Source organism: Betta splendens, chromosome 4, assembly GCF_900634795.4.
Source record: "Betta splendens chromosome 4, fBetSpl5.4, whole genome shotgun sequence".
Lineage (NCBI taxonomy): Eukaryota > Metazoa > Chordata > Actinopteri > Anabantiformes > Osphronemidae > Betta > Betta splendens.
Genome location: NC_040884.2, coordinates 17,649,806 through 17,669,962, shown reverse-complemented (window position 1 = coordinate 17,669,962; position 20,157 = coordinate 17,649,806). Strand labels below are relative to the sequence as shown.

At 48.6% G+C, this 20,157-nt stretch overlaps 5 protein-coding genes across 5 annotated transcripts; 3 read left to right on the top strand and 2 right to left on the bottom strand.

The window, feature by feature from the left end:
• Window positions 1-3,184: 3,184 nt before the first annotated feature.
• Window positions 3,185-5,053, top strand: gtf3ab (general transcription factor IIIA, b). The gene is made up of 9 exons (XM_029148301.3): window positions 3,185-3,380; window positions 3,471-3,565; window positions 3,654-3,750; window positions 3,844-3,932; window positions 4,013-4,086; window positions 4,164-4,244; window positions 4,334-4,566; window positions 4,680-4,733; window positions 4,817-5,053. Exons 1-9 carry the CDS (start codon window positions 3,267-3,269, stop codon window positions 4,931-4,933), a joined length of 954 nt encoding a protein of 317 aa, XP_029004134.1. The 5' UTR covers window positions 3,185-3,266; the 3' UTR covers window positions 4,934-5,053.
• A 48-nt stretch (window positions 5,054-5,101) lies between these two features.
• Window positions 5,102-13,007, bottom strand: lnx2a (ligand of numb-protein X 2a). Its single transcript, XM_029148300.3, has 11 exons — window positions 12,858-13,007; window positions 10,232-10,793; window positions 8,486-8,724; window positions 8,266-8,403; window positions 7,992-8,191; window positions 7,492-7,902; window positions 7,245-7,418; window positions 6,951-7,128; window positions 6,642-6,867; window positions 6,407-6,565; window positions 5,102-5,838 (listed from the first exon to the last, which is right to left on the bottom strand). Exons 2-11 carry the CDS (start codon window positions 10,633-10,635, stop codon window positions 5,703-5,705), a joined length of 2,265 nt encoding a protein of 754 aa, XP_029004133.1. The 5' UTR covers window positions 10,636-10,793; window positions 12,858-13,007; the 3' UTR covers window positions 5,102-5,702.
• Window positions 13,008-13,435: 428 nt separating this feature from the next.
• Window positions 13,436-15,049, top strand: si:ch211-140b10.6 (protein POLR1D-like). The gene is made up of 3 exons (XM_029148706.3): window positions 13,436-13,597; window positions 14,018-14,092; window positions 14,526-15,049. Exons 1-3 carry the CDS (start codon window positions 13,572-13,574, stop codon window positions 14,863-14,865), a joined length of 441 nt encoding a protein of 146 aa, XP_029004539.1. The 5' UTR covers window positions 13,436-13,571; the 3' UTR covers window positions 14,866-15,049.
• Window positions 15,050-15,628: 579 nt separating this feature from the next.
• Window positions 15,629-19,269, top strand: pdx1 (pancreatic and duodenal homeobox 1). Its single transcript, XM_029148703.3, has 2 exons — window positions 15,629-17,120; window positions 18,541-19,269. The coding sequence occupies exons 1-2, from the start codon at window positions 16,694-16,696 to the stop codon at window positions 18,912-18,914; spliced, it is 801 nt and encodes a 266-aa protein (XP_029004536.1). The 5' UTR covers window positions 15,629-16,693; the 3' UTR covers window positions 18,915-19,269.
• Window positions 19,270-19,320: 51 nt separating this feature from the next.
• On the bottom strand, window positions 19,321-20,123 carry urad (ureidoimidazoline (2-oxo-4-hydroxy-4-carboxy-5-) decarboxylase). The gene is made up of 2 exons (XM_029148705.3): window positions 19,753-20,123; window positions 19,321-19,670 (listed from the first exon to the last, which is right to left on the bottom strand). The coding sequence occupies exons 1-2, from the start codon at window positions 19,925-19,927 to the stop codon at window positions 19,321-19,323; spliced, it is 525 nt and encodes a 174-aa protein (XP_029004538.1). The 5' UTR covers window positions 19,928-20,123.
• Window positions 20,124-20,157: the final 34 nt, after the last annotated feature.

Genomic DNA, 20,157 nt, shown 5'->3' with positions numbered 1-20,157 from the left:
AGGTTTAACAAACGTGACATAAATTGTGCATATACAGTAAAAATCCTTTAGTTATACCTTGTGGGAATTTATACTTTGTGGGAATTACAATAGAGTACAATAAAATCCAAACTTTTTATTACTCTATAAATCTTAATTTCTATTTAAATGCAGTTGGTGCATTGAGTTTGGGCAAACCAAGGTGCCGAGTAAACTAATAACCAAAAAACGCATGGAATCAGTGGGGTAATGTATTTTTTATTCAGTAGTTTGGGGGTTTGTGCAGTAGGTGGCAGTCTGACACAGTATGTTGAAGAGAATGGAAAGTAGTTCTAAGTTCTATCGTAAACCTTGGAGCTATCAAACAAGCTGTGATCCATCACAAATTTTTTGTCTGAGTAACTATAATGTAAATGTTCTAGTTCACTGAGGTAATGCTAATGCAGAAGATTTAACAAAAGTACACAGCATAGTAAAAGTGTAGTTTATAGGAGCACAAATGCCTTCCAGCACACTGGAGAATACTACATACAAGGAAACTTATTTATTTGAATTAAACCCAAGTGGTTTTACAACTAGATATTATATTTCAGTCTATCTATAATCTGTATCTGAACACGATACAGTAATGTTTTATCTTTGTCTATCCTATGACTGGATGTGCAACAATACAAAGGTTTTACTACGTTTGTAGTCACCTTTTAAATAGCGATAATTTGGTGATTTTGTGTGTGTGTGTATGAACTGAATGTCATGATCTGGCAGCGCTGTGTGTTGGTGTGGAGCACTTGATGAGTGCTGTTTGATCAGTGGAGGCTGAATGGCTGGCTGGTTATGTGACAAATAGGTTATCTCATCCCACCTCAGCACTCTACCCAATATTTACACGAATTAGTACCAGTTTACAGAGATAGGCCTAGCAGAGGACAGGAAGTGTGTGTGTGAGTGGCTCAACAGTCTGGGCATAACTTTAAGGTTTTAATTTAATGATGTACATGCACCACTTCCAATTTATAAGAAGGAATTAAGTGCAACAGACATAGACTAGACTGCAAATGTCTTTTTTTCACCTTCACAACCCTGAAGGCCTGGGGTCAGGGAATTCAGCCACGGGTCTTATCACGACAGACTAATAAGTATCCAACAAGCTGCGGTGATAAACCGAGGAAGAGCAGATGCCAAAATAAAATGCAATCAATCAGCGTGAAGGCTGGCAGCCAAAGCTTTTGGTATTGATTTGGCACGGTTTGGATTTTTCTTGGAGTGTTTAGATAAGAGGAAGAGCCTGTGTGTTTTTGTATATTCCCACATTGTATCACTTGAACTAATTCTGGATTTAAAGCCTTCTGTGTTTTTTCTCCCCATGTATATTTTTAGTTGTTCCTCTTTATGATCCCACACCGTTGGATGCCTCCTTCCTACAGTATGATCCAACATGAAATTCATTGCACCTATACATATACAGTAGGTCCTTTGTACGTGTGTTCTCACAGATACAACACAGTGTCATGTGTGGCACTGACTCATGGAAGTTACTGATTGAAGGAACCAAAAGTAAACAGAGAGGGAGGAGGGCAGAGAGACGAGGCTTGTGGATAAAAGCCGTGGAGCACTATGAACTCCTTAATCACACATGTTTGACACACACAGATTGAGCGTGTCAGCCCAGCCAGCGGCTCAGAGCAGCTGTATCGACCCGTGGCGTTACATATTAACCACACACACACACACACACACACATACACAAACAGTAGATAATTAGATATGGACACACATGGACGCGCACCACTGATGGAGGAGGAGTTGTGTGTGGAAATGTGCATTATGAAATGGAAACAATTATTTCCAACCTCGAAATTTATAGTGAATTCACTCAATCTCTGTTGGTTGTGTTAAGCTAATCAACCAAGTAAGGAAAAAAAAAGTTCATATCAAAAATAGTATTACCATCCTAACTTTATGTAAAGGGGTAAATTTATTAAGATGCCTACATGAAGTATGTGAGATGTTTCTGTAGTTTGTTTGAAGCAACCCCTCAATCTTTATTACGTCCCTCCTAAATCTTACCAAAGTCAAGTACCGCTGTGGTCATGGTGGTAATATTCACAACTGTGTGGGTGGGTGTGACCGTGCACGTCCACACCATGTGTGGGCCCGAGGGGCCTGACGAGGGCAACAGGAAACGGCTCCTGAGGTGCAGCAGCGTGCATGCTGTATCTCTGTGTGCAATGGGTGGGGTGAGGAGTGCGTGGTTATCAGAGATGAAGGGGGGGGTTATGGTCATATATGTGGATATTGGGCCAGCTGTATTGATCCTGGTCCTGACAGCTGAAGAGGGGGGTAAACCGGATGAAGGGGGGGGGGTGGGAGGGCTGATAATGGTGACCCATGCCTGCTCACCTGAAGCGTGGGAGGGCACTGAGGTAACACCCAACACGCTCTCAATAGGCCTTGTTCACAAAAGCCAGTCAAAGGTTCCACATGAGAGCATGGCATGGGCGCCACAGGTGAGCGCTCTGTTTAGACAAGCCGATAGCGTTGCTGGATTGTCAGGGTCTCAAACTCTGGAAAAATTAACCTATTAACTATGTATTAAACAATGTGTCATTCACACATGAATCTTCTCACTTTAAGAATGTAAAAAATAGCTGCATGCTTGTAGGTTACATTGGATCTGACTGAACACTAATTTCTAACATCAATAAATCCCACCTATCAGAAAACTATATTGGAGGAGTGATAAGATTGAGATTAGAACAGTAAATTCTAGTGCGTGTGTGATTATTGGAGACAGACAGTCGCCTCTGTCTGGCTGGTGGACCACACACACACACACACACACACACACACACACACACACACACACACACACACACACACACACACACACACGCACGCACACACATGCACACACTGCACGGAGCCTGAGTGATGAGTATCAGTAGCTTTAGCGGTAATTTCAGGGGCCGCAATCATTTTCCTCAGTTACTTGTGCAGGAATACCTTTACTACAATTCTGCACAACTGACTACAGATGAGCAAAAATAATTTAGCCTTAGAATCCTGGTGAAGTTTGAAAACATTTCCATTTGTTGTAGTAGATATTGCTTGTAATGTTTGTATTTTTCACGTTCACCGAGGTGGGACACCCCCCCTTCTCCCTGCTATTGGTAGCTCCCAATAAAATAAACTGGTCCCAGCTGCACAGGTGGTGGGTTAAGGTCCTGCCCTTACGTTGCACCATTTGCTTTTGACCACAACATCACATCTGCTGTCTGTCATTAAAGATGGGGGAGAGGTTGCAAAGTCAAAAAAGCTATGTTTGCTCATTTTTCGATTGTAAAGCTATATTCAGTAAGTCATGGAAGCTAGAGGCTCATCTTTGCAAACACACTGGATTGGTAAGTGGTTGTGCGCTGACACTGGGAATGATCCTGGGCAGGGAGCTGACTATTAACGACCAGTACCGTTTGTTGGTTCCCTCGCCTCAGAAACCGTTCTCCTGCGAGAACTGCGACAAGAGCTTTTGCACCCGCTATCAGCTCACCAGACATGAGCTCAGTCACAGTGGGGAGAAACCGCACAAGTAAGCCACCGTCACCTTGTTGGAAGTAAACCGTAAATGGTCAGGTTGTTTTCAGGAGGCTGTGACTTTGCTGTGTATTGCTACGCAGGTGTCTGGTCGATGGATGCTCCGAGGCCTTCATCACCAACGCCAGCATGAGGAACCACATGGCCCGCGTGCATCACCACCAGGAGAAGCTATATCAAGTGCAGCCATCATTTCAATTCTTGTCTTTTTTACGAGTATGTTAAGATTCACAGTTTTGCTTTTTTATTTTTTATTTTGTTTTATTTCAACAGTGTGACCATCAGGGCTGTGGAAAGCCTTTCAGGAAGAGGAACCAACTCAAAGCCCATCAGCACGACAAACACCAGCTCCCGTCTTTTCAGTAAGTGTGAAAATAAGTGGAGCTTCAGGCTCTTTTTTTTTTTTTTTTCTCAAACTTTAACCTGTGTCCTTTTCATACAGATGTTCAGTTGGCAACTGTTTGAAGGCATTTCCTTCACGGAGGAAGCTGAAACATCATGAGAAGGTTCATAAAGGTGGGTTATGTTGGATTTATTTTCAGTTTCCTTCGTCATGACGTTCACAGTAAACTGCCTGTTTCTACCTGCTGCAGGATACACTTGTGGGGCTAATGCATGTCCTTTCCTGGGAAAGACATGGACAGAATATCTGAAGCACAGAAAAGAACATAAAGGTGTGAGGAGAAGGCAGCCTGTTGTATATTGTAAGTGGAATGTGCAGCACCTGTGTGTAAATTCATGCCACCGGCTCAATTGTCTGCAGAGAAGCTGCCATGTGAACAGTGCAGAAAGCGGTTCAGCAACTCCTGGTTCCTGCACCTGCACAAGCTGCATGTCCACTCTGGGGAGAGGAGGATGTTTTCGTGCCCCAAGGACGGCTGCGAGAAGAAGTTCACGCGCCGTTTCAATTTGGACAGCCACGTCCTGGGAGACCACGAGGGCAAGAAGCCCTTCAGGTGCGCCCACGCCGGCTGTGGGAGGAGCTTCGCCATGAAGGTAAACCCAGTGTAAAACCAGTTGGAGTAAATGTATGTAGCACAAACGCAATTAAATGGCAGAATGAGGCTTTAAGCTGCACTGCTAATGTAACTGGTCTGATTGTTAACCAGGAGAGCCTGTGGCGTCACGGCGTGGTGCATGACCCCGCCAGGAAGAAACTGACGGTACTGTGTTCACGTGTGAACTGTCTTCGGTCTTGTTCTCGTTTTACGCAAGGTTTTCATTCATATTTGTTTCCACCCTCCAGAAGCTGCACCCTAAAAAGCAGCAGCCACAGCGACGGGCCCGGCAGGTCTCGGCGGTGGCCGTTCAGGTCGACACCAGCCGGCTTGCTGCAAAGCTGGAGAAAACAACTCTAAATTAGAACGATTGAGGCTGCGTTACGTCTAAATCCACTTAAGTGTTCGTTAATGGTGAACAATGCATATTTCAGTTGTCATTTCTTTATGTAAATTTAAAATAAAGCCTCTATAACCGCACCATCCTTTGACTCCTTCTGCCTCTTGCTCATATAATCCATAGAAAAGTACCATTCTTTAACAGAAATGTTTATTATACAAACACATTCACGCACATGTATAAAACTCCAGCTGATTGGGCAGCTGGTTGTCATAGTGATGAGGCCTGAGGGCAGGTGAGCCCCCAGGCTGTGGCAGGGTTTCTAATAAGGCCTGAGGCTTATTCAGCTGGATACAGCGCTGGTGTCTCATCACGGCTCGTTTTCCTAAATGACGCGAGGTCAGACGCTTCCTCTGCCTCTACTGGCAACGGTGCATCCACCTGAATACAGCCTTGGATTCTACAACTGCCTGGTGAGGTGATTACAGCACAGGTCGCCTGTTAACAGTTGCAGTAAAACTCTTCCTGCGGGAGTGAAGACAACATGACCGTATGAGCACAGCAGTGTGTTTGAGTGCAGACTGTCGAGTGACGTGGCACCATCTGGATCCGGTCCCAGCGGGCTGGGACGGGCCCGGTCCTGCTGGGTGGACTACAGCCCTCCGTGCTTTTGGTCCTGGATTAAGCCTGGTATGGAGCGATGTACAGTAGCATGTACCAGTTCACTTTGGCCAAGGTCGTTCCCGATATAGAACATTCTGGGAGGACTCGGTGTGGGTCTGCCTGCGACCCGGTTATACCAGGCTGCCGGGCCAGGAGACCACGGTGAGCGCCACCCGGCTGCGCTGCTCCTTCAGCATGGGCACCAGAGCCGAGTGACTCATTCCTGCCGTCGACAGACCGTTGACCGCTACGATCATGTCGCCACACCTGGAACATAAACAGGAGCTGAAGGCTCGGAGCCACAGAGCAGCGATAGCAGACGCTTTCTGCATTTGCCTCATTTGTTGCCATCATGCGTAATTTTAATAAGAAGAACAACTGCAGCCCCAGATGCGTGGTTACTTCCCAGGTGGATGTTCTCATTTAAACTGAAGAAACAAAACCTTGAACGCTAGTCAGAAAAAACGTGATTTGAATTCTATAAGCGTCTAAAAATAGAGCCTGGCGCTGCAGAGTTAACAAATGTTACTCAAACAGCAGTAAATAATGTATTTGTGTGTGGGGGGTATTTTTAGACATTTGCTACTCTGAATATTTATGGCGTTAGGCAACACACACACACTACTGCGAAATGGAAAAGGTGTATGTAGGACCAGCTGACGATGTATTGTGATAAAATAGCGGCAGCTATGACGTTTGCTATAAAAATGGAGCCATATCATTATAAAACTGAGATATGAATGATTTTATAATTTAACATTAGGTACAAATGGCTGAAACAACTCAATCATTAACTGGAAGTCACCGATTATCTGCCTGTTCATTCGAAGCTCACTTGAGGCGGCCGTCGTAGTACGCAGGCGTGCCGAGGACGATGGTCTTGATGAAGAAGGCCTGGTTTCCGTGGGTCTCCTCGTATCCTCCCACGATGCTGAAGCCCCAGCTGCCAGGGTGGCTCCTCCGCAGTACAATCTCATGGCTGCTGTGCAGGTAGCTGCACAGAGAAAGACACTTAAACGTGTTGAAGTGATTTTACTGTTTGTTGGGACATTGGCTCCAGCTCTGCTCACCTGGGGAGACCCAGCCACATCACCCACGACGGGGACCAGTTGGCGTCAAAGTCGGTGTCGTGCGTGTGAGGCAGCAGCTTGTCGGGGTCGTGCTCCTCCACCATGCTGACCTCCAGGACTCGCAGCTGGACCGAGGGCGAGGCAGCGCTGGTCTTTAAAGTGCCCACAGCTTCGCTGTGACTCAGGTACGTCAGGTCCTGCCCGTTGATACTCAGCAGGACGTCACCTGAGGAAGCAGCGGAGCACGAAGACATGTCTCCCTGAGCTAATGAACTCGTGAACTGCTTCATTGCGGTGAGAAGCACCCACCTCGTTTGATTCTCCCGTCTCTCGACAAGCAGCCGTGCGGCTGGACGCTGGTCACAAAGATGGGCAGCTCCCCGCTCTTACTGCCCCTCCCTCCTGCCACAGTCATGCCCAGCGACTCATGAGGCTCCTTCTTTACAGTTATGTGTTTCTCTTTACAGCTCACACACTGGGAAAGGTCCTGGAAATATTCCCAGAGATGCAACACACTTTACTGTTGGTGCACGAATCACGGGACTCATCAGCTTTATGCCTAATGCAGATCGCAGGCCACAGACACAAACGTGTTGTCCTCACTCTGTGTGTGCTGGTGCGGGACAGGTGGAGGGGAACGGGGCTTGGGGTGGAGCTGTGGTTAGGCAGGAAGTGGTCAAGGCAGTAGAGGTCTCTGGTGGAGCTTGATTTTGGCGGCGCGGGTGGAGTTGGCTTGCTGGGTCGACCGATCAGCAGGTGGACTCGCTCCCCGCTTGCCTGGAAGCCAGAGGCTGCGCTTTAGAGTCCGAACTGGACCGACACACTTACATGAACAGAGGCTGGACCCAACCTGTATGATCTGTGCGGCCTGCTCCGGCGTGCCGTGGCGCAGGTCCTGGTCGTTGACAGCCAAGACGCGGTCGTTTCCCCGCAGCCGGCCGTCCTTGGCTGCCAGGCCCCCCTCCAGCAGGTCCAGCACGAACACCCCCGACTCGTCCGTCCTCCGCACCAGCTTGATGCCCAGCTGCTCCGCGGAGTCCCGCTTGTGCAGCGTGATCCTCAGCGTGGCCGGGCTGGACAGCGTGGCTTCGGGGGTGGAGCAGGGGGCGTGCGGCACGGCGGGCGTGGAGGAGGAGGAGGGGGGCGCCCGGGAGGCGCAGCGCCGCTCGCGGAGCACGGTGAGCTGCAGGGCGGTGCAGGGGCGCGCCAGCGTGGAGCGCGCGAAGCTGTGGGGGACATTGCTGATGTCTACGTTGTTCACCTGGAGAGAAAGACCGGCTCGTTTAGCTGCGCGCTCGGGCGACAAATGTCAGCAAACCTTCCCTGACGTGACGACGATGGTCCTCCTGCCTGCAGTATCTGATCTCCGGCCAGGAGCCGCCCATCCCGCGCGATGACCCCGTCCCGGTACACCTCCTGAATCACGATGTTGATGAGAGGCGTCTCGTTGCCCCCGACGACGCTGATGCCCAGCTCAATGTACGGGTTGGCCCGGTGAACTTCTATGGCAGTTATCTCTCCTTCGGGCAGCGAGGGCAACTTCACACAACCTGACGGAGGCACACGCCGTTAGACAAGCGATCTGCGAATGAATGAACGTGGCGTCTAAGAGGTGACGTCGCACCCTCTTCGGCAGAGAGAGGCGGCGACTCGGGGCAGTCCCAGCCAGACGAGGTGGAGCTGAAGGAGCGCAGGAGGTGGATGCAGGGGTTACTGAGGGGACGCTTCACCCGGGGGACCACGCACTCCAGGCCCACTACACCTGAGGGAAGAGGGACGCAGAAGCATGAGCCTCGCTGCAGGCGCCACTCACTCAGCAGCGCGGCCCCAGCGGAGCCACTCACTGTCTTCCTCCGTGCTCTCCTCGAAGGCGGGGTTATCCAGGCCGGCGTCGTCCGTCCACACGGGCCCGTTGCTGCAGGCGTTGTTGGGCGCGGCGGGGGGCGGGGACGGCGTGCGGTCCCTCAGCTCCGTCTGCGGCGAGCGGGGCGAGCGGGGGGGGCTGGCCACCATCGCCCGCTCCTCCGCGCTCTCGCACCGCGTGCCGTCCGCGTTGGCCTGCTGACACCGCATCCCGGGGCACCTGTCACCAAGCAACGGGCGTTAGTGCACGTGACGTGGGGAGACGACCGAGCTCGGCATCGGTTCAGAGGTTTTCCCTGTGTTTGTCCCCTCTGCAGGGCAGAAAAGTCGTTTTCACAGGAAAGGATGTCCCGGCTGAATCGGTGACACTGATCTGTCACTAAATGGGGAGAAAGTAGCAGAGAACATTGCTGCGTAGCTCTTTCAGGCTCTACTGATGTAGGGCAGCAATAAAGGTTACGTAAGTGCGTGGTTAATATTTGAAGGGCCACCAATGCTTGAGCGTGTGAATGGGATGCATCCATGCCACAGTGGCTTCAGACAGCCATCAACCAGACAAGCTCTGCTAAACAATGTCCCGTCAGGCCTCTCGCCGACCTTCTTTCACCCGTCTTTGGCTGCGTTCTGACGGCCATGATATGCGTCACACGTGCAGATTTCTATGGCTCAGCGGATTCATTAGGACGCCGGGACGAGGGACACGCAGACACACGGTGACTCACGTTACCAACCTGAGGACCTCTCCTACAGTCTGACTCGCTCTGTGGAGCCACTACATTGAGCACGTTTTAGCTCGGCTCGTCTGCAGGTACACGCTCTCGCTCTGAGGGCAGGGATTCGACAGCCTAACACTGAGCGTCGTGTGTGAACAGCTGACTAAGAAAAGCTTTTAACAGCTTGTTAGCGAAAGCTCGTCAGTGTGAGCCTATTAAAGGAAATCTTCTCAACTTAACTGAGATGGTCACTGGATAACGGCTAAAGAAGCAAGTGTCGGAAGGTGCTCTGTCCTAAATGTCTGCTTCTAGAAGGTGGATATTAATGTTTGCACTGGACCAGCGTGATCTTCTTCTCGTGGTCTCTACTATGCAACGTAACTGCATCAAACGGAGCTGCATTATTATGTAACGACCTAGCGTGAAAAACGTTTCCCGCTCCCTCGATGTCATGTCCTGGGGCCCAGACGCATAAAGACACACACCCCCTTGCATTTAAGAAGCAGAGATCAAGAAAAAGGCAGAAACGACTGGGACCAAGTTGCCGTCTCGTCGTCCCGACGTCACACAGCGCCGTGTTTGACTCACCACAGGCCGGGGTTGCCCTTCGCCGTCTCACAGAAGAAGTGGTTGAAAAGATCTCTGGTGTTGAAGTTGCTCAGCATGATCGCAGAATGAGAGCACGGAGCTCCTGGCCAGCCAACCCATGACTGTGGAAGGGAATCTAATCCCCTGTCACATGACCTACAGCCCAATAATCCCTTCAGGGTCTCACAGCACCTGGTCCAAATGGGCCGGAGGCCAAAGAGTGTGGACGGGGGAAAGGTTTAAAGTTAAGGAGGGTGGAGAAATTCTAACAGATCTGGACTGAGATGAATGAAACAGGCCACTGATTGAAGTACAGACTTTCAAATTGCTTAAATTGACTGTATGGTTCAAAACCAGACCCTAAAGCATTATGAGCAACGCTCACGCAGACATCCATGTATTATGTCGCCATGTAACCTCCGTTACCTGTGCTTGAGATGCGCCTCCAGGTCACAGCGCGGCATGCTGAGCGAGCAAACGGGGGTCAGAGGGCAGGACACCGACAGCTTGTCCAGCAGCTTGTGGACCAGGATGCTGGACCTGCGGCACGCCTGCAGCTGCAGCCGCGTCCTGTCCAGCGGGCAGAAGTCTCTCTCCTGCAGGAAGCTGCGCAGGCAGCGCGCGCAGAAGGTGTGTCCGCACGGCGTGTCCAGGGGCTGCACCAGTGGCTGCAGGCAGATGTGGCACACCAGGTCGTCGTCCACTTCCAGGCGATAGTTGTAGAGGTGGTTCTCCCAGCTGCGGTGGATCTGTCCACACTCGGGACACAGCGCCTCCAGCGGCGGCTCCGCCGGCGCGGCCACGCTCACCTCGCAGCCCGGGCTGCCCATCTCGGCGTCTTCCTGAACGCAGCGCGGCTTTGGCACGGACGACTCCAGAGGGGCTGCGGCGGTGGGAAGGGGCAGGCACACTCCTATCCCATGAAGTTCAGAGGATGAAGAGGTTACGGAGAGGACAGACGCCCTCCGGAGGCTGATGGCACATCACCCTGCAGGTCAAGGGACACGAGCGAGGGTTAAACAGCTGTTTCAGAAAAAAACAACAAGTGTCTGATTATGTGCATGCGGCAAATACTTTGTGCACGTGAGCCCACGTGTTTACACGAGGCCGAGAGTGGCACTGTTTGTGTGCGTGTGTGTCAGTGAGTGTGGTGAGATTATGTATTGCTGCTCCTGTCCTCTAATCTGGCAGTATAATCTCTCTTTTGCTCTCGCCTGCTGCAATCTTCCAATTCCACAGAGAGGGAATTATCGGAGATTGAGGCAGAGAGAGGACACAGATCAGGGGAAGTGGGATTGGAAACGCTACAGAGCGGGAAAGTGGTGCCAATGAGAGGGCGAAAGGAGCACGGACGGCGGAAAGGACGGGAAGAAAGCAATAGGAAGTAGGGTGGAAGAGATTAATGAGATGTAAAATCAGAAAGAGGCACTGAGCAAGAAGAAATTAGAGACAATAGAGGAGGATAAAAAGGATTAAAGCTTTTGAAAGACATGAACTGAAGGACACAGGGATTCTTTAAACACTCCCCACAGAGAACGCAATATTTTTGGACTGTCCCATGTCCAGCAGATGCCCTCGATCTCCTCTGCAACAGAAAAGGAACACGCCTAAAGCAAAGTCTTGAAATACAGCAGTGCTCAGAGAGGAGCTGAGCAGAGTGCGTTCCCAGAGCCAATGATCTGTGTGATCATTTCACAGTTTAGCCTCCAATGCCACTCAGACCTCCGGCAGCTCCGTCAGCCCGATCGATGCCGGCAGTGGACAGCAGAGGGCGTGCCTCAGCGCCGGCAGGCCCCGCCAAGCCACAGCGACTACCTGCCTCTGTTCCAGCCAGAGTCTGCTCCTGTCTCCATGACGACCTGGAGCCTGTTCTGTTCATTGGGGCTTGACATTCAGAGTGTAGCCGGAGAAGGATGCAGAGGAGCCACACAACAGATGCACTTCTCTCAGCAGGATGCTCCGCTCCTCCTTGGTACAGCCTGGAAGCTTGTGAGATGGCGCAGACAATTGTTAGAGCCCCCTCCTTTTTGGGAGCTTTTTCCGTCTCGTCTCCATGGCTACGCTCTTCTGTGACAACCTGTCTCTTGTCTCCTTGGCTACCGGACGGATAGTTACTTATTTCTGCCTCCTTTAAGTACGTGCTCCTGTCTGTGTGTGACTGGCTGCGTCTGTCTCTATCCCGCAGCTGGACATGAATTAATCATAAGGACACAAGGCTCCTCTGTTCGTATAACAAAGCTGTGACATCACCACATCACACACTCACACACACAGGCTGATTTTGCAAATAGTGTTTTTCAACAGGTCTTCGGGTTTTCTCTGTGGCAGCAGTTTGCAGCTCTGACTATGAAAAGCACTCAAAATCTATTTTAAACACAGTAGCTACAGATTCCTTTACACAAGTCACATGACTGGTAAATGCTGGTGAAATATCTCTCTTTTAATCCCTCTATGTGTGTCTGTGTGAGAGTCCAAGGCCACGCTGTTATTTCTCATTGCACAGCTTTCTGTATTAATAAATAACAGTGTGGACTCTGCACCTGCCATTTGTCATTTTTTAGAGATGACAGCCTAATCCAAGCCATGGACTGCCCCGATTTTAGGACTGACATTTTACAACAAATAAGATGAGATGATGTTTCAAGCCTCACCCTTCACAATCTCGGGTCCGGAGGGCTTAGCCTACATTTCATTCCTCATATCTCTTAACTTAAAACACAGAGAAAAGCTGTTAGCCACTTGATACGACAGGCCTGCTGCTGGTCTGTCACTGCCACAACAATCAGACAGTCATGAAACAATAACTGACACTGAATTAATTAAAAATGCCGTTTGCACAGTCTCATGATGCCAGCAGTCGTCTTTTAGCATCCCGTAGGCGTCTATTAGAAATAAGCATCTCTGATCATTGCCCCCATCTGTCTGACTCCATCCCACCCTCCACAAGGGGAAAAGCTAGGACACACAACTATGGCAATTTCAATGCAAACCTATGCAGCCACACACTGACACCGTTCCTGCAGACAGTGAATAAATGCATTTGCATTATTACCTTTTCTGGCTGCTCCTTCGCGCCACGCACTCCAGCCCCAAAAGGGGGAAACGATAATTATCTACGAAGCCTCAATCACGCATTGACCGCAAAGGACCGTTCCGCAAACCCGCACGAAAACGCCCCCGTGCCTTTGGCGGAGCTGACCCCGCCCACTGCCGTCCGTCAATGGGGCGAGGCGGGGCCAGTGGCTGTCAATCAGGAGCTGGGGCTAGAGCGGCCTCCTTATAGCCTGATCAAAGATTTTTTTAAACATTTTTAAAAACATTTTTAAATGTTTAAAATTGCTATTGTATAAAATAAAAAACGTTTATAAGATAATGGAGAAATATACTGAAATATCATAACACGATGATTACAGTAAAAATAGTGGATTAAGGAAATGATGTGGTGTGTGTGAGACAAGGTTTGGCTATATCAGCAAACAATGTGTGATTTATTGCAAAAAACAAACAAACTCACGTGTCTGCAAATGCAAAATAGAATTCAATGAATTTCAGCATATTCCGTATGTAATCCGTTTTTTCTGGCGTTTATGTCACGGAGCCTCTCACATAACAATCAGGCATCACTAGGGACAACTAAAATCCCGTGGTCCACCGTTGAGGGACCCCGCAGAGCAGTAAATAAAAACGTTGCTGCCCGAATTTAACCTATATTTACTCCTATTGATTAAATTTATTTTGTAATAGTCTATGGTCTATCAACAACGTGATGGCGGGCGGTGATGATCTGGAAAAGTAAGTAACATCTGCCAAGTTATTTTGTATTTTGAACATCGTCGCAGGCGTCGTCCCAACCCGTGGCTCCCATACACTGGTAGGGGACGTAGGTTTGGTCAGCAGACGCTATTCGTTTGTTTGAGGACGAATCTGTGGTTTGGATTTATGGAAATGTCCCGCGTAAAGACACCATCAGCCCCGGGTGTGGCTAAATCGGTGCTGGTACTGATGATGACGAAGGCAGCTCGGGTCAAACCAGGACACTGCCGCTGTCCCTCGTTCACTCTTTAATGATTCACTTGTCCTCCAGCTCTGTCTATCACATCATTCATGTCTTAATTAAAACACCTTTCACTTGGCTTCCCTTTGAGCGCTTCGCCGCTCTTGTCCTCACGCTGACGTGAATCATCTGATGTTTTTCTTGATTTATCCTTCTAGACGTGCGATTGAGGAGCTCCTCAGAGAGACGGACAGGGCTCGGGTGAGAGCGGAGACCATGGGCCCTGCAGGATGGTGAGCAGTGTGTTTGACACGCCATCTGTGTGATCCTGCACACATCTGTCATCTATGTGCGTCTACGAATTGGTGCACTTAGGAAAATGTTCCATTACATTTATATTTAAGTGGTTATGTGGAATGAGGACAAGTTACTGATTTATGCTTGTGGAAATATGACACAAACTCCATCCAGTCGACTCCAATTTTTTTTCTGTAAGCATTTGAAGTTGACATGTCAATTGACCAAACAAAATAAAAACAATCACTGCGAGTAGCCTTTCAAATTCTTGTTGATTCCTGTTCAGACGTTCTTGATTCGAAGCTCCCATGTGCCTGTTTATTTGTTATGTGAGCAGTGACACATCCATTTGTTTTCTTGTCAGTAAAACAAATCTAATGTGGTCTGACGCGCTGTCCGAGTCACCTGGTCTGTTGACTCCTCTGCCAGGTTGAAGTGCCCCCTGCGGACCACCAACAAGCGCTTCCTTCTCAACACGCTGCGCTCCACGGGCCTGCGGCGCCGCAGCGAGGAGCCCAGACGGGGACACTCCACCACAAGAGGGCGCCTGAGGAGCGAGTCCCCGCACAGAAGCCGCGACCGAAGCAGAACGCCGCACAGGGATCATAGTCCCCGGGACAAGTTAGATCACAAACATCAGCCCCGAGACAGGCACAAAACCAAGGATCAGAAACGGGACAAAGAAAGAGAAAGCAACAGACACCAAGACGTTAGACACCGAAGACGCAGGGAAGATGGACATGCAGACACAAAACCAGACACAGACTAAGTTCATTAAGACCACGGAACAGAGGTGGACCTTCTTAAAACTGTTCTCTGATCAGTTTACGCACCTTAAAGAGCTGCTGTCACTCCGAAAGAGCAAAGAAAATTGTGTGTTAGTTAATCAACTCCTTCCACATGAATTTAAATAATTGATTAAAAGCCTATAGAAGGATAATTACTTAAAAGCATTTTAACCTGCCCTCTCACTCGACTCATCTTTTGAGGTTTGACTAAATATACCGTTCCTTCCATTCTTCTGCCATTATTCACTGCTCCTAATGTTTACATATTGTATGCTGTCGCCACTGGGTAAGCACATTTTATCGCACGTCCAACTTTTTGACATGTATACACCGGCAATCAGAAACACTTGTTTGTCGAGGAAGAAAACGGTTGTTTTATTGACACTCCTATCTCTCTGTCCTGGAATAAGTTAAAAATAATAATAATCAAACTTTTATAGAAGATTACAGAACGTCCACGTGCAGAGTTGGACTTGCTGCAGGTTTATATGACAACAGATGGATATTTGCTCAGGCTTTGAAAGTGTTTTTATAGTTCCCATCCATTTGGTCTGTCTCCGTGCTTTTGAGATTAAAATCTTTTTTTATTGTTGCACACCTACCTATAGCTATATTACAGCAAAAGCAGGGTACACTACTCCCCGCCTAAGCCATTATACTCAAAAAAAAAGCTAAAATGCGTTTAACGCCGTTCATGCTCCATAAATCACAGTGTCCATATCTCTTGTAGTGGAGAATAGCTTCAGTTAACTGTTTCCTTCCTCTTTGAAACAATGATCAAATATAAACACCATTAAGGCCTAGTACAGCGGGTGATTTGTATAGAATTGGTTTACTTGAACTTTATTACATCACTGAGTGCCCCATTAAGATACCATAGAAAGAGCCATAATTGCTTTTGAAGAACTCCGGGCAAATAGTCTGTTGATATACACTATCGAGGTAAAGGCCTTCGTCGTCATGTACGATTTAGAAGAGAAATAGGTAAATTAGTTGCTGCGTTCAGATTCGGGTGAACTTGAGGACAAGCTGGGCGCGGGTTAACCGACCTGCGTGGGTCACTCCAGGCTGATTAGTTTAACCAGGAGAGCTGCTGTTTAATGGGGCAAACACGGAGCCGCTGGCGACTAATGGCCGGCAAACATGGTGAGAGTGCAACAGCTTGTTATCGCCGAGGGCCCTTCGTGTGGAGACGGTGGACCCACGCGCGATAAATGGTGTTAAATGATGCATTTACAGAAGTGTACGGACTTCGTTTTTAAAAGTCAAGACAGATTGTGGGAACGGGTCTGTCGTTTCCAAGACGACTGCCTCTCCCGTCTCAAGCGTCTTATCCTGCAAATCAACCAATATTTGCGCCACTGCATATCGGTTTATCAGCGCCAAGGTGGATATCCGTCGCTGATGGCTGCGTGCGTGAGAACAGCTCCACGAGACTAAAGGTTTGTCATATACCGCCCTCTTCGTGCGGCAGCGGTCCCGCAGAGTCACCTGTCCCCCGCTGCTGCGGGGGGCAAACACAGCTGCGGGTTCCAGGCCTCCCAAACGCTGCGGTATTTGCAAAGTGGCACTGATTTACGCACGGTTGACGGTCGCGCTGATCCGTTGACTGAAGAAGGAAAAAAAAACTCCCACAAGGTGCACAATATCCCGGAGGGGCCTGCGTTGCTTTTGAGCAAACAGTGAAACCAATGCCCTGAGCGCTGCCGTGTCACATGGTGACAGCGTGACACACCTGTGCGGAGCTCTAAGGAGGCTGCCAGTTGCGCCACGGGGAGGTGCGGAGCAGAAGGTCCAAGCCGTAGGTGCATGTGCGCGCAAACGGCCCGCAACCCGGGGTCCTCGGCAGCCATGAACAGGGAAGACCACTACTACGCGTCGCAGGTGTTTAAAGACTCTTGTGCCTACCAGAGGCCGCAGGGGGAGGACTACAGCCACAGCCCGCCGCCCTGCCTCTACATGAGCAGGCAGGTCCACTCCGTCTACACGCCGCCGTCTATGGGAGCCTTGGAGCAGGCCGGCCTTCCTGACATCGCCTCCACCTACGGTCTGCCCTGCATGCGCGAGGATCCAGGTGTGCCCCAGCTCCACCACCCGCAGGGGCTCCAGCAGCAACCCGTCCTCCAGTCCACCGCAAGCTATGGAGACGCGGGGGAACAGAGCAGATACCACCTCCCTTTCCCCTGGATGAAAACCACAAAGTCACACTCTCACAGCTGGAAGGGCCAGTGGACAGGTAACCCCTAAAACCGCTACCAATCACGGCATGTCATTTGTTAAAACCAGCGATCATCAAGGGAATTACTGAGTAGAAACCCAATGGATCGAAATGGTGAAATTCTGAATGATGGCCTCTGCGCTACTGGTCACAAACAGAGCATTGCGTGTGTAGCACCAACGAGTCCATTTCTCTTACTGAAGCCTATAATGACATCATGCTCGCAACAATATGATCCTGGGTGTTGCAGTTTACCTTGTCAGTCAATTTGTAAAAGGTCTAAAAAAGCTCAGCCTTTTATCAGGTGTTACTGTCAAAAATATAGAGTATGCTATTATAATGAGCTTTTGAAATATTCTAGCTTTCTATAAGCTGCATAAACCAAAAAATATTATATAGTTATAGTTCTTGTTCGATGTCTGAGCACACGAATAACACATCCAGTAAAAGTTTACTGCATCTTCACTATAGTGAAATATTTTTATTAACACATTCTGTCGCACGGAAAATGTACTGTAATGTACTATGTAAGCGTAAAGAAATTGTCTACTTAGAGACAAAACAAGTTGTTTGAATAATCACTTTTATTAGAATTGTGACACTTACATTAACGTCAACGGCTCTTAATAATAGAAGTAAAATGACAACAGGCGTATTTATGCTGAATCAGGTCCAATTATTTTACAAATAAACTTTAAGAACCTCACATGAGATTGAAATCATAACAAAAACTATTAGATAAGATATAAACTAATATATATATATATAATATTAAAACTCTAACCTAAACCTGTTTATTTTACAAATAAATAAATAAATAAAAACTTTATTTACAAGAAATATAAAGCTATAAATGCAGCTATACAGATCACTTTTTGGCACAGTTTTATTTTTAACCACGAACTAAATCTAAGGACAGGACTTTTTTAAACGTTACACATAAATTTCTATTTCTGCATCAGTATGTTGCAAAATATTCATTGTGATAAATTGTATCCATAAACTACAGGACGCAATTCCTGAGCTGTCAGTTTACTGTGTTCATTTTGGGGTCAAGGACTCAAGGAAGGAAGAATCAGGCCATGTCAAGGAACACAAAGGGTGGATTCAAACAAATAATGAGTCTCTCTAACTTTGACCTCTACAAGTATCAATATTAATTTAAAGACTTGGTGAAAACTACTTCCAGATCACGTTAGACTTTACAAACTAACAAATGCTATTTTTATTTGTATTTGATTAATTGCATTATTTTAGATAATTATCATGCTCACGTTGCGTGCTAAATAGCTCAACTTGCCCTTTAATCTCGCCACAGTTCCAGCATTCTCGTCTCTAAACTTTGTTCTAATTTGTAATTGTGCTTTTCACTACTCAATAATATGATGATCCTGATTAGGAAACAGGGTTTAAGACCTTTAAATGTCTACGTTTTTAGGACCTTATGTGATGGCTGAGACGGAGGAGAACAAACGCACGAGGACGGCCTACACGCGCGCGCAGCTGCTGGAGCTGGAGAAGGAGTTCCTGTTCAACCGCTACATCTCGAGGCCGCGTCGCGTGGAGCTGGCGCTGACCCTGAGCCTCACCGAGCGCCACATCAAGATCTGGTTTCAAAACCGACGAATGAAGTGGAAGAAGGAGGAGGACCGGCGGAGGGCCCGGGGGACCGACCCGGATCAGGACTCCTCCGTCACCTCTGGAGACCAGGGGGAACACGCAGGGGGCGTCTCCTCCACGAATGGACCTCACACCGGTACGCCGCCGGTCTCCCCTCTACTGGACCCAGAGACCCTGCATAGACCCGTATAATGGATGGACCACACACCCAGATCCTCGCTCTTAGGGTGATCAAACATTTCTTCCTTCGGTCTCCATGCCTGCATTACCCTGTTTGGCCGGCAGATGGCGCACCGAGACAAATTAAAGACGACCAGCTATTTCCCAACGACACAGATCCAGTTGCACAAAAACGTTTTTAATTAAATGTTTAAATTCAGATGACGTCCATTAATGTAAATATGCATAATATGACTTTAATTTTATAATGATTACGCGTATAAAGCTACATGATATAAACTGTAAAACTTTAACGAATGAACCACACATTCATTTTGTGGTATGATGAAGCACGCATAATAAACTGGAATAAAACAGGCACAAGACATTTAGGTTTGAGGTCGATGCTTCAAGTGGACATGTAGTGTAAGTTGAGTGTTTACAGCTTGTTGGGGGGGTCAGCGCGCACCAGACCTTTCAGGCGCAGGTTACAAATCTTCTTCACCTCCTCGATGCCGCGCGTCCTCTCCGCCGCGGCCTCGTTCAGACAACGCTGCGACAGCTGCTGTAAGATTCTCCCCTTGTCGTTCATCCGGGCGCAGATCACGAACGGGAACCCGAAGCGCCGCTTGTACGCGTCGTTGAGCTGCGCCACGCGCGAGGCCTCCGCGGCGTCCAGCGCGTCCAGCCCGGCTCCGGCCTGCTCCTCGCGGGACTCCCTGGTCAGCGTGCCGCCCCTGAGGTCCCTGCCCGCGAGGTCTGGGTGACACCTAAGGATCCCCTCTTTACCTAAACACGCAGACCAGTCCGTTAATTCAGCGGCATTACTAAAACCTAAACCGTGACAGGAAAGTTGCAAAAACAGGCGCACCTGATTCCGGCAGCGCGTCGATGAACTCGCTAATTGCAGCCTCTAAATCAGCCAAGTTCCCAAACGGGCGCCTCGACCACACAGCAGCTGTTATTAGGGGACATTTCTCCACCACATTACCGAAAACATCCACGAAATCCTCATAAGGAAGAGAATTTACTGTGTTGATGTCCATGTTGGCAGTGCGGTGCAAGGAGGGTTAACGTCCTGGTGGACACGCGGCGCAGCCCCAGCCTGGCCTCGTTAATAATTACATTTCAGTCCATTATAGCTGCAATGAGGCACTGAATATTAAAAAAAATTAAATACAAGTTCAAATTTCGATGTATCTTTTAAAGTGGAGAAGTGAAACTGAAATAAAAGTTTGCGCAGCCGAGAAACACTGTGCAAACTTTGACCTCTCGC